This window comes from Hoplias malabaricus, chromosome 7 (assembly GCF_029633855.1).
Source record: "Hoplias malabaricus isolate fHopMal1 chromosome 7, fHopMal1.hap1, whole genome shotgun sequence".
NCBI classification, from domain to species: domain Eukaryota; kingdom Metazoa; phylum Chordata; class Actinopteri; order Characiformes; family Erythrinidae; genus Hoplias; species Hoplias malabaricus.
This window is the reverse complement of record NC_089806.1, coordinates 16,862,413-16,875,996: the sequence shown is the minus strand read 5'-3', so window position 1 is coordinate 16,875,996 and position 13,584 is coordinate 16,862,413. Positions and strand designations below refer to the sequence as shown.

Here is a 13,584-nt window from a genome sequence, read left to right as displayed (position 1 = left end):
ATTTATAGCCGGTGCACTCTCTCTAATATGTTTTTAAGAAATGTTTTATTTATTTTTACAGCATTTATAATATTAATGGAACTGAGTGTCCTGGGACATTTTATGTTTTCCAAAACCATACTAAAGCCAAATTATATGAAATAATGTATATGTTGCAATTTACAATAGGCAATATATGACCTTAGTTAGTGCTAAATGAAACATAATTCATTAAATGTAAATTAAATATCGCCCTTTGACGAGCGCGTGCGTGTATTCGCATACCCCAGCTTCCCGGTGATCTCGCGAGAAGTGAAACCGGAGCGTAGTGGCGACGTGAGCGCGTGGAGTTATTTTGTTTTATCGGAGAGGGAGGCAGTAGCAGCTATCACTTCAGAGAAGGGGGTGTGTTTCTGGGGAAGCGAGCCCAAGAGAGAGCCAGGGAGAGTGTTTTTGTTTGTGTGTGTGTATGAGCAAGAAAGCGAAGCAAAGCTGGCGGAGTTCAATATGGCATCCGGCGAGACGCTGTACATAGAGACGGACGGCTCGGAAATGCCGGCGGAGATCGTGGAGCTCCACGAGATCGAAGTGGAGACGATCCCTGTGGAGACGATAGAGACGACCGTGGTCGGGGACGACGACGACGACGACGACGAGCAGCCTATGATCGCACTGCAGCCGCTGGTTCCGGACGACCCGCAGATCCATCACCACCACCACCACCAGGAGGTGATTCTCGTGCAGACCCGCGAAGAGGTGGTCGGTGGAGACGAGTCCGACCTCCGAACCGACGACGGCTTCGAGGACCAGATCCTGATCCCGGTCCCCGCGCCCGGAGCCGAAGACGAATACATCGGTCAGACCCTACTCACGGTGGCGGGGAAGAGCTCCGTGGGGCGGATAAAGAAGGGCACGGGTAGCGGCAAGAAAGCGGGGAAGAAAAGCTACCTAAGCGCAGCCGAGGCCACGGGCAGAAAATGGGAACAGAAACAGGTTCAGATAAAGACTCTGGAGGGAGAGTTCTCCGTCACCATGTGGGCGTCAGGTGAGTGAGATGAACTTGGGCTTCATACTTGAACTCTCAATTTCCACCTTAAAACTGCAAGCGGCTGCACCATTTAAGGTGGTAATAGAAAAGCAATTAAGAAACCACAGCCATTAATACAAGGCTGCGCCTTTGAAGATGACACGGAAGAGTCCAGTTAAACCGTAGTATATGAACAGAAGCACGGTTGCAGCTCTTCGGGGCATCTCGGTGTCAGATTGTTGCTGTATGGGTTTGTGTATAGTTTTCTCCCGGAGGGTCGGTGGACCGACACAAAGCGGGGCCTGGAGGGCGTTGTCCGCCGCGGCGTCTCCTCCGAGAGCAAGTCCCGCAGCCCGCGACACCTTGCTCCCACTGAAAACACCGTGCGCATAAATGTCAAGCTGTTAGACTGGTGTGTTTTTGTTTTGAAGGGAGGCCATGTTTTCGGCTCTCTCTGGGCGCCGCCATATTCGCCGAGTCCAGTATGGCGCCGTAAAGATGGCGAAGATGGTAGAAGAGCGCGCCGCGGCTCGCGCTACAGACAGGCCGCGGAGAGTGCTAACGGACTCATACCGCTGCTTAGGAAACTTTAAAATGAACAAAAGGCGTCCTAGCCCGCGCTGTTACTGTAGAAATGCGCACAAGCGTTGGTTTGATCTTGTAAGGCGTCAATTCGTGTGAATTTTTATGTTGTTAATGTGTTTTTCTTCAACTAGTTGAGCATTAGCTTAACGAGCTAATGTACAGGGTTTGTTGTGTTTTGACATGTTGGCCGTGATTCAGGAACAACTGAGCCATCGACATTAGATTTATATCAACACAGCTCTGTGGCTACTGACCCCTTAAAATGTAGGATGCTTAGTGTGATGGCTATATTTCTTAATCCTGAGGAATTCCTGCATTTACTATTTAGGCCTAGTTAAGGTATCGATTCAAAGAGTCGATTCCAAAGTGTGGGTGGGTGGGGGAGCTCAACTGTCAACTGAAGTTTAAGCTTTTGGAGTCGACTCTCCCTAATCGTCTGTCAACGATTACCAAGAGAATTGATTCTCTTTTAGCTTCGATTCCCAGCTCTTTGGTAAAAGTTGTTGGGATTTGTAGAACAACTCAGTGATACCACTGTGATTATTCATTCATTGTAACCACTTTTCCAGTTCAGGGTCGCTATAGGTCCGGAGTATACCCTTAATCGCTGGGCGCAAGGCGGGAACACACCCTGGAGGGGGCGACAGTCCTTCACAGGGCGCCACTGTGATTCATTTAAACATTTGTAGTATCTGACGTCAGTAGCGATTTTATTAAGTCCAGCCATAATATCAGCAAAACGATTAGAGTTGGAAATTCCTTATTTATTTTAATCCTACATAGACCATATTTACCAAGTTAGTCAAAGCCAAGGGCACTCCATTTCTGAGGAGGGTTTTCCTGACTGGAAATAATTGCATCGTTACCTGTTCCGATCCTAATTCTGTAAAGCTGCTTTGTGACAACGTCAGTTGTAAAAAGCTCTATTTCAATAAATTTTTAAGTTAAGTTTTTTTTATTTTTTTTTTTTATTGTTTGACAGAAAATACATTGTAAATAATGTGTTACCACTGCATTTCTTTCCTATACAACTTGGTGTTGGTTATCAAAAACTAATCATCCTATATTAGCACATACATATCTAATGCCATTAAATCATCAAAAGAAAGTTTCAGCACTTGAGTTCTTGACCTGATTATATAAGAGACGAGAGAAAGGGAGGACAGGGCCCGGAAAAATGTATGATTCAGAAGCATTTAACACTGCTGCATTAAGATTTATGTGACGGAATCTCATCATGTCATTACAGCAGTGTTACAACATCGAGCGTGTCTAGCAGGTGTCCAAAACTCTTGTCCATGTAGTGCAGATGTGAACATCAGCCTGCAGTAAAGCTTTGTCTCTTGTTGCACTAAAACGAGTGCATTAACGTGACAACAAAACACAAAACCTATAATGGCAGACATCCAGTTTCAGCTGTCTTGTTAGGTTTGTAAGCATGACAGATCATAGCATAAGCTCATACTTGCACAGTATTCATGCTCATGATATCTTCCTTAATAGACATGCCTGCTGACAAACCCAGTGACTAAACTGACAGAAAGCAGGCATATGCAATCCCAACACGTCATTGGCTGAAGCAGTTGAATACCTGAGATGAAAAGGAAATGCGTTTATTAAATGAGATTTTTGTGTGTCTAGAAGGAAACATGATTTGTTTATTCATTTCTTGCTTTCTGCTCCAATCACATACCCAATGCCAAACTTGTTCTTCAAACTTTGTCATTATCTGACACATTGAATCTAGGATTGGTTTTTTTTTTTTATTTAATACATCAACTGATACAGCATCTGTTTTTCATAAAGTTATATATAACTTTATACAAGCACCACACTTTCTGAAAGACATTCGATTAAATATATATATATAATCGTAGGTGCATAAGACATCTATATTGTTTATATTATAAGCAAATTCATAGTACATGTGTTTAATTTAGTGCTTGTTGGATCTGGCATGTTTTCATTTGTCAAACACTGACAAAAAATTTGTGTGGAATGTCATGCAGTGATATTCATTACACAATTTAATTTCAGATGACAAAAAGGACATTGACCATGAAACTGTGGTGGAGGAACAGATTATTGGAGAGAACTCTCCTCCAGACTACTCTGAATACATGACTGGAAAGAAGCTCCCTCCTGGCGGCATCCCGGGGATTGACCTCTCAGATCCAAAACAGCTTGCAGAGTTTGCCAGGTGTGACCCTCCCTCTTTCACACACTTATTGTTTACGGAGAATATGACAAATAATGGGTATGAATTGCCATTTTCTGATTTTACTGAATCTTTATTTAAAATATGTTCACAAGGACTTTTAAGTGCTGTTTAGTTAGACTATTTTTCAACAGATGTTTTTCCCTGCATGAAATCCTGTTAAAAATCAGGCACTGGGTGGAATAATTAAGCATCATTCCAAAAATGTATTTATTTTTTTCCCCCCCATTTAGATTTGCCAAAAAAAATAAAAAAGGAAATAATAATAATTATGTCACAAGCTGCTGTAGAAATGATATTATTTAAATTGCATAGATTTAATAATTAAATGTAAGTAAGTTTTCTGAGGAGAGGAACTATAGAACTCTGTAGTATATGGTTTGAGTGCAGTTGTCTCTGCTAAGTGTTTCCACAGTATGTGTTGTATTTTGTTCCTCTCCATCAAACAGTGGTTATTTGTATATATTGTATATTATTTTATGTCCAAAAATCCAACAAGATCTTTGTTTATTTTCTGTTGAGATTGGTTCTGTACAATCAAATTGGATCCGATGATCATTATTAATTGGTGGTGTTTTTTAGTTCCTACAGTGGCGGCCCTTTTGGTCGCAGCTCAGTACGGTAAGACATGGATCTGTGATTGACTTCTAAACGTATTGGTCTCAGAGTTTGTAGCTTTTTGAACTTTTATTATACTCACTGAAGGGGTTTAATGGGCTGAGCTCTTTAGTAGTAGTGGTGATATAACTTTCAGAGGACACACTTTCATGTATTTTCATGTGTGCACAAATTTAAAAGAGCATCTGTAAGTGGATACAAGTTGTCTTTGCTAGTAAATTGAATATTATATTTCCTTGTGCTTTAATCACTTTAAGTCTCGTTTTATTTCCTTTTTTTTTTTTCCCCCCCAGAATGAAGCCACGGAAGATCAAAGAGGACGATGCGCCTAGGACGATAGCCTGCCCACACAAAGTGAGTGTGTTTCTCATCATCTCAAGTTTGAGTCAGACATAGTGAATTACTTAGCATTTGAAATGTCCTGTCACAAATGTCTCGCTTTAATTAGCTTGCTTTAATTAGCTTTGTTTGTACATGTTGTCTTGCTTTGATTTTTTGTTATGTACGGTGACCTTGAGAGTCTTGAAGGGTGCCAAAAATAAAATGTATTATTATTAAAAAAGCATTATTATTTGTCACACCAGAATACAGTTAATTGCCACTAGGTGGCAAATCATGAACTCGGGCCTTAATTGATTTTCGTCTGCTTTATTGGCTGTCTGTACCTTGCATTAATATTCAGTCTCATCTGATCCCAACAGGGCAAAGAATAAATATAAAGCTGCAAATAAAATCACTCTTAATTAATCTGAAACTTTTTTTTTTTTATGAAATCACTGCTCGGTTATTTTTTGGTTTATTTTATTACATTTATTTTTTTTCCCCCCAACAATGTCGCCTGTTTTAAGAGTTTGATCTATTTATTTATGCATTAATTTCCAAATGATTTTGCAGATTCAAAAACTGTAAAATCCTATAGTGTGTCTTTGTCAATGAAAACACAATAATGCATTTCAAAATCCTCTATTTTCAAAAGTCTCTAACCTGAACAGCTAGGTATTAAAATACAGTTTTTTTTATACTTGACCAAAGTATTTCAGTGCGGGAAAATAGTAAAGTAGTATTTCTTTACCCACATAGTCAGTTAGTAAGCATTATCTTCCACATAATTAAAAAAAAAGTGTTTTTTTTTTTTTTCTCCTGAGGACATTGTGGTTATCATTAATCCTTAAAGAGCACTAACTTTATGATGTATTAAGAAATACTGGTTTCCCAGACATAGATTACGCGTAGTCATGGACGAAATTGCATTTGCTTTGGTGAATCACTCTGGAAATTTGCTTTAGTTTAAGTTAGGTCTTAAACTGTCTCTGGGGAACAGGTCCAAACAGAGAGCTATTTGATCTGTTTAATTGGATTTGGTAAAGTATGTGTATTAAAATATTTTCATAGTGTTTTATTGTTCTTTAAAGGTGACACTATAGGGACTTTTAGTCTCTGAAGTTTGATAAATTTAAGAAAATATGATTCATGTTGAAAATTGTGAGAATTTCCTCAGTGTATGCAGACCTAAAGAACAAAATATTCTGGTTTTGAAAGCATTCAGAAAATGTGTGCCTTGCTGAAACACATACTGACTTCATTAAAATGTTTATCTCCAGGGATGCACTAAGATGTTCAGGGATAATTCTGCAATGAGGAAACACCTACACACCCACGGGCCCCGAGTTCATGTGTGTGCAGAATGTGGGAAAGCCTTCGTGGAGAGCTCCAAATTAAAGCGCCACCAACTCGTTCACACCGGAGAAAAGCCTTTCCAGGTTAGATCTTTCACTTACATCAGTGAGATAAAAGTTTCACTTGAAGAGAAAAGCATGCTTATATATATATATATCCTTAAACTCTTTATTCTTACTCAGCCTCGAAGCAATAGCATCTTATGTACAACAGTGTGCATGTTTTCATGTGTGCATGCATATACAAACTTCTTTTCTGGAATGGTTGGGACATTATTTTAAAATGCAAGTAAAATATCAGAATCTGTGGTACTACAGAATACTTTCTAGCTCACGTGGCTTAATACATCTCTGTAGCATGACCGTTTTTACTGACATCTGACAGTTCATTTTTTTAGTATACGGATTGCAATTACTCCAAATATTATGTGCAGACAATGGTGAAATATCTAAATTATTTGCAGCCTTGTTCTGAGAATTGTTCCTTTTGAACTGTTTAAGAGTTCATTCACAAAGTGGTGAGCCATGGCCCATATGTGTTTGCTGAGATGGGGCCTATGGTAGATGCTCGTTTTGTACCCGATCATAACACCCTCACCTGTTACCAGTTCACCTGCTTATTGATGAATATTTGAAAACATTGCAACTTAATTGTTATATAAGCTTTTAATTCGTATTGTGACCTCTCCCAAGATGTCCGTGTGTGTTACAGGCATCAAATACTAAATTTATATATATTTACAATTTACAAGCAAGTTGGTCAATATGGGGGCAGCTGTGGCCTGGTGTTTAGAGGATCTGGATTGGCACTGGAAGGTCACTGGAAAATTAAGGGCAGGTGGAGTGAAGAAACAGTACATTCTTCTCCCTCAATCCACATCTGAGGTGCCCTTGAGCAAGGCATCTAACCCCAAGCTGTTCCCCGAGCTGCAGCTCAATGTGTGCGTGTGCTCACTGCCCTTAGTGCACGTGTGTTTTCTACCAAGTATGAGTTATATGCAGAAGACACATTTCTTTGTATGTTGTACAGTGATAAATAAATGAACATATCACAAACTTGGGAGAGAAATCTTTTCTTTGTGCTTTTGCAAGTAAAATAAATGGTAAAGAGAAAGAACAGTTCATGTATTCTGGTTTTAATCACATTTTACAAAATGTCCCAGTTTTCCTGGAAATGGGGTTTGTGCATATACAGGCATCTCCATTTTACTATTCCAACTTACCTTATATGTGCATTTTAGTTGTACAGTTACTGTCTGTAATTCTAATTTTAACCACTACATCAGTGCTGCCCTATAACTTTATATCTACAGTGTGGACCAAACATTTGTGTCAATTACAGTGGCCAGTGAGTGGGCACAGTGTTTTTAAAAAATAAAAATCCAGCTGCACTGCTGTGTCAAATCCACTGGCACTAGTGCACACACAAACACCCCACCACTGTAGTTCTGAGAATGGTCCAGCACCCAAATTATACCTGACCGTTAAAGATCAGGAGGAAAGTTAGCTAACAATGTACGCAAAGCACAATATTAAAATGGGCCATACACCTTTTTGATTTTCATTTCAAAAACCATTGTTGAATAATTTTTTCATTTTGGCTTTGATATTGTCAAAAAAAATTGAGGAATAGCTTTGTTTTACAATTTCACAAGCTGATCTTAAAATCAAATAAGCAACCAGAAATTATACAAAGGTGTCATATTTTATTAATTCCAATTTGAATGTTCATATCGCTTCTATAAATTTAAAACATAGGGTATAATATTGGTGACTGAAGCACAGAATACGTACAAGTCTGAGGTAAAAAGAGATCGGATGGACCAATAATGATGACACATACTAGCCAGGTTCCATCGGGAATTTCGCAAGTGTTTGATCAGAATCACATTTTCATCTGTTCACAATCTGTTTATGGCTGCGATACAGTTTAGAGATGCTGGGGAGGATGAAGTTTCCAGTCCATTAAAACAATTAAAAAATCAGTTCAACCTGGTGCTATGATTGTTGTGTGGTGTCCGCTGGTGGTATGAATCAGCTGAAATTTCATTTATACAAAAAGCACATTTCCATCTCTCAATTGCAAGTTCAGCATTTCGATATTCTAACTTTTCCACCTTGTCCAAACACAGATTTAAAAAAAATTGCGAATCATTTTTTGTATCAGATTGTCTTGTTTTAATATTCACTGTCAGAATTCTCAAAAACATGGTGAATGGAAAACCATGTAATTTCTTTTGCTGTGGACAAGAGCAGACAGTTGAAATTTAAATATGGAAATATAAAAATAATATGCATTGCTGAGAAAGCTCTTGAAATGGTAAAATTGAGCTATTTCATGTTTTTCCACTGACAAAACCAAAAATGAGAATTATTTCCATAATGGTTTTTGAAACGAAAATTGAATAACCAAAGGTACACCAACCTAGGAGTACATCTATGTTAAGTGGAGCTGATGAAATTGAAGTGTAGAAACAAGGAGGTGGCTTTAATGTTATGATGTGTGTGTGGGTATATAAGGGCTGTCAAAGTTAACACATTTAAAAACATTTTCATAGTTTGTCTCTGTGAACTATCCATAAATCTTGTTTAACTGAAATACTTTTGCTACAGAGAACCTTCCCAAGTAGGAGACTGCAGTTCTCTTTTTAAAACCTGTAGAGAGCCTGTGTTGTCAGTGTGTGTATATATAGGAAAAATATAAGTATCTCTGAGCTTAAACAAATAAAGATATTTTTAAAAAATCTGTCTTATAATATGTAATGATGTTTAAACTGGATCATTAAATATCATTTTATCAGGTTAATTTATTTTCTGAATTTAATGAAACATTCATGCAGAAAGTATCATTGTACAGTAAATGTGTATGTAGTCTAACTGTAGTTAGGAGTAAACATATGTATCTTGTGTACAGTATTTCACTGTATTGTAACTCCAGAAATGAATATTCCTTCATTAGAATTATATTGTAAACTGCTAAATTAATCATTGAATTTAATGAATGAGTGAAAAAGTGCATTTTGTGTACTTCCAAGTTCGTAATATCCTCTACAGAGAACCTTTTTTTAATGAGACACATTCACAAATGGTTTAAATTCAGTAAATAAATAGTAATTGTAAATATTAAATTTACAAATTTAAAATAATATTATTGTGTTCCCTGTAGAAGATATGTTCTTATTAAATAATAAAGTTAAAGTACGCACAAGCAACCAATTGAATGCATGACTCTATAGGTCTGATCTACCATCTGAGCAAGTCCTTTTCATGTCTATTCATTTACAGGTTTAATAGCTTTAACATTGAACATGTAGTCAATACAGGACTGAGTACTGTTCAGATCAGGTGCTGACTCTTGTGTTTGTCTCTCCTGGTCAGTGCACTTTTGAGGGCTGTGGGAAACGCTTCTCTCTGGACTTTAACCTCCGCACACACGTCCGGATTCACACCGGAGACCGCCCATACGTCTGCCCATTCGACGGCTGCAATAAAAAATTTGCTCAGTCTACCAACCTCAAGTCACACATTCTAACACATGCAAAAGCCAAAAACAACCAATGAGCACCTCTGTTTTTGTTTTTCCCTTTTACACCTGAACCCAGCCTCAACGTGACAGCATCTTAACACTGGAGGTTTGAACTGTGCTCTTCTGTAGTTCTCCTAAGGAGTGGGGGCAAATAAAAATAACCTTGAAGGTCTTGGGACAAATTATGGAATTGTAAAAGACCCAGAACGTAAACATTAGGAACCCTTCTATCCTCAAAGCAGCCTGCTCTGTGTGTGACCCTTCCTGAGGGGCAGAGCGGAGCTGTTTGAGACCCAGCTGACCACCCCATGTTTTGATGGCATATCGCAGCCAGAGGAATGATGGAACTCATGAACACTCATAGACATTGCTTTTTACCACAGAGGTGAACAAGAACATTTGGACAGTATGCTTCATTTCTTTTCACTTTTACTTAAGTCTCACCAGTCTGCATAGATACAGCTTTTAATTTTGTATTTCTCCAAGTGTGCATATTGTACACTTATTTCTGGGATATGCTTAGTAATGCAACTTTGTGATCATTATTTATCCCTGAGGATTAAAGGTTTTGCTTAGGACATGTTCTTGGAATGGTGGATGATAGTTACTGTAAGACAATACTTCAAATACTTAAAGTATTTTATGTAAAAAGTTTTTTTTAATTTCTTTTTTCCCCTTTCTTTATAATCTAACCATTGAATAATCTTGTATACTTGTATTGTATGGCTGTGTGGAGATCATGTAGAAATGGACAGCGGCGTGATTTTCAAGTGTTTACTGCTTTAAAGCGTTTAGTCATCAGTTAATTTTTTTTTTTTTTTTTTTGTCACATTTTTGTCTCTCGCTGCAAAGAGCGTTAATTCACTTTTAAACCCATCTCACAATAAACCACAGTGTGACCTATCATTTTTCCTTTGTTTCGAATGTAAAGGACTAAATCATGACATATTATTTGTTAATATTTACATTTCCATGTATTTCAGTGAGCTGCAATTTAAAAAAAAAAAAAAAAAAGAACTAAAATGTGTCCCAGCACTTTTTCAATGGCTTGTTTTATGACTCTTGGAAGACAGGTCTTAAAAATGACCTGTTTATTAGTGCCCCTGTAATAGATCAGAACTAGTGGTGTGTGTAGGTGCCTGTTATACAACATATTTGTAATGCTATTATTCCTTGTTCAGGTTTCAAAAACTTGGATTAGGCATAGTTTTTATCAAAGTTTTAAGCATTAATCTGGGTCTGGCAAGCTGGCCACTAATGGTTTGGGTGAGCTGTTATGACTTTAGATTACGTACTGACCTCTTGTGGTCAAGATGTGACAATCCTTTTGGGATGTAACAAATCATATTCAAACCCCGCTAATTTACTTATAAAATGTTTGGTGTCTTCATGGTCTTTCTTTGAAAATGTGTCAATGAGACTGTGATAGTGGTCAAGGAACTTCTTTCACAGAAGGCTGTTGAAAAACTCGTTGGTTAACATGAGGACTACTCTCCATTGACACTTACTCTCCAATGTACTTTACTGAGCTTTTATTCAATTGGCAATAACAGACCAGACCATTTTAACATATAAAACCACTAGTGTGCAATCCAGCCCTACTAAAATTTTGCCACATTTTCTGGCAGATTAGACTCAAGTGAAGAATCATTCACACAGTGTGAGGGGAAAACCTACATTTCTTTCATACTGCCAGTAACCCTCTGTTATGCACGAATTCAGTGTATGACTGTGGATACAATTAAATAAACGATATTGCCAAAAGTATTCGCTTGTCTGTCTTCACATACTAATGAACGTGAGTGATGTTCATGGAAGTTTTTACCGTTCTTCTAGAAGCGTATTTGAGGTCAGAAACTTATTGGACAGGAAGGTCTGGATCGCAGTCTCTGCTCTAATTCAGCCCAAAGGTGTTCCGTTGACTTAAGGTCAGGGCTCTGTGCAGACCGGCCAAGCTTGCTCATCCCTCGACCTTGCTTTGTGCACTGGTGCGCAGTCATGTTGGAGCAGGAAGAGGACAAGTGTCCAAAATCTCTTGTTGAATCATTAAGAACAGCATAAAGAGTTCCTTCCACTCAAACTAAGGGACTGAGGCCAACTCCTGATAAACAACCTCACACCATAACAGTGAATACTTTTGGCAATGTTGTGCATATGTTTGAAGTAGTATTAACACCCTCCAAAATGGCCGGCACCCTTGGTTAAAATTCTGTTAATTAGTTTGATATTGACACTGAAGTTATGAATGTCACACAAAAAATGTATGTCCACATTTTGCTTTTAACAGTTACTGTCAAATTTAGATTATTGTAAGTGTTGGGTTCTCCATTGGTTTTCAAGCTCCACTGACCATACAGGAGTACTTTGTAGTTCTACAATTACAGATTGTATTTTATCTGTTACTCTGCATAAATTGTTAGTCTTCTACCACCCTGTTCTTCAATAATCAGGACCACCAGAGAGCAGGTGTGATCTGGGTGGTGGATCATTCTCAGCCATTGAAGAACAGGGAGGCAGAGAGCAAACAACGTAAGCAGAGCAAGAAATGGACTACAGTACAGTAGTGCTCCTGTATCGTCAGAGGAGCTGAGCTGAGTGTAGAAGCAAGGTGGTGGTCAAAATGTACACGCACACATTTTCAATCATTTATTCATTCTTTGTCTGAAACCACTTATCCAACTCAGGGTCATTGTGGGTCAGGAGCCCACCTGGAATCGCAAGGCGGGAACACGCCCTGGAGGGAGCCACACACATTTGAATGTCTAAATTAGTCTTAAAAACATTTAAAAATAATAATTGCAGTAGTTTTGGCAGCCATTGTCGTAATATGACATATAATATAATAACTCAAAACTTTGAAAGGCAGTAAATTAAAGTTGTGGTCTGTGCAACATTTTCTAATTTATGTTAAACTAAGCAAATAAACTGGTTTTGCACTAAGATTGTGAAATATTTTGGATGCCAAGTTTATAATAAAACAATTTGGCCAAGAATGTTCAAACCTTTGCAGCTGTATAATGAGGGAACATGCAGGCCAAAATTATTATTGTCCATTGCTAGAGGGAGAATAGGATGGTACACAAGCAAGGAGCAAGAAGGTTGTTCAGATAATAAAACCAGACAGTGTCTATAAGAAAAGTTTTCTCAGTTAATGTAGCTATATCCCCTACCATGAGGACGACGTCCAAGAAGCAGAACTTTTGCCAAATATCAGCTGAAATAGTAGGTTTTGACCTTGGGTCTTTGTATCCCCAGAAAGTCAGTATGAAAGTCCCCACCTTCATGCTTACTAACAACTCGGAAGACTTTCAAAAAGAAGACTTCTGTTGTTATCAAATCAAAAGTGCTGCTGGAACTACCAGGGCACTTATCATCACTAGGACTTTGTAGTGTTTTGGCAAGAGACACCAGAGAGTTTGACGCAAACTGTCCAATCTTCAGAGTACAGTGTGGTGGTGGATTTGTGATGCTGTGAGGCTGCTTTTCTTCAAAAACCCTTCAATATTTCTAGGATGCTTGGTTTCAAAGATCAGGAGATTTAGATCACATTCCAGCTGTTTCCAACAGGAGAATAAAATTGGGCCATGGATGATTCTTCCAGAACGACAGTGATCTAAAGCCCTTCTCCAAATTCACACAAAAATTTAGAAAACCAAGCTCCTGCAATGACCCGCCTGGTCCACTGACCTAAACACCACAGGTAACCTGTCAGGAGCTGAAGAAGAGTCCTTAAATGTGGACCACTGAGAAGATGCTCCACATAGATATGCTGAGAAGATGTACTGAGGAATTATGTCAGATAATTCATTTCACATAATTCCTAAATAAGAAAAGGGTCAATGCAGAGGTTAGAGTTGGTAAAAGGATTAAACACAGATTAAGATTGTTTTTTTTTTTTTTTTCCTTAAGGATTTTAAAATTTTTACCAAAGGCCATTTTTCCTCCCCATTTGTAT

The 13,584-nt window shown here is 38.3% G+C and overlaps 1 protein-coding gene across 6 annotated transcripts; it reads left to right on the top strand.

Moving 5' to 3' along the window:
- The first annotated feature begins 317 nt into the window (after positions 1–317).
- yy1b (YY1 transcription factor b) lies at positions 318–11,878 on the top strand. Of its 6 annotated transcripts, none has more exons than XM_066677338.1 (6): positions 318–1,024; positions 3,629–3,791; positions 4,392–4,430; positions 4,721–4,781; positions 6,029–6,187; positions 6,860–7,150. In XM_066677338.1, the coding sequence occupies exons 1-6, from the start codon at positions 487–489 to the stop codon at positions 7,145–7,147; spliced, it is 1,248 nt and encodes a 415-aa protein (XP_066533435.1). In that variant the 5' UTR covers positions 318–486; the 3' UTR covers positions 7,148–7,150. The 6 variants fall into 6 exon arrangements, with proteins under 6 accessions (XP_066533435.1, XP_066533431.1, XP_066533433.1 ...); XM_066677334.1 differs by lacking the exon at positions 6,860–7,150 and adding an exon at positions 9,482–11,878 and having other exon boundaries at positions 338–1,024; XM_066677336.1 differs by having other exon boundaries at positions 338–1,024; positions 6,856–7,107.
- Positions 11,879–13,584: the final 1,706 nt, after the last annotated feature.

What these genes read in the sequence shown, in the direction of transcription:
- yy1b (XM_066677338.1), top strand. Translation starts at nt 487, where the DNA reads ATGGCATCCGGCGAGACGCTGTACATAGAGACGGACGGCTCGGAAATG. An exon ending in CGTCACCATGTGGGCGTCAG is followed by an intron (nt 1,025 to 3,628) that starts GTGAGTGAGATG and finishes ATTTAATTTCAG; the next exon opens with ATGACAAAAAGGACATTGAC. An exon ending in TTTGGTCGCAGCTCAGTACG is followed by an intron (nt 4,431 to 4,720) that starts GTAAGACATGGA and finishes TTTCCCCCCCAG; the next exon opens with AATGAAGCCACGGAAGATCA.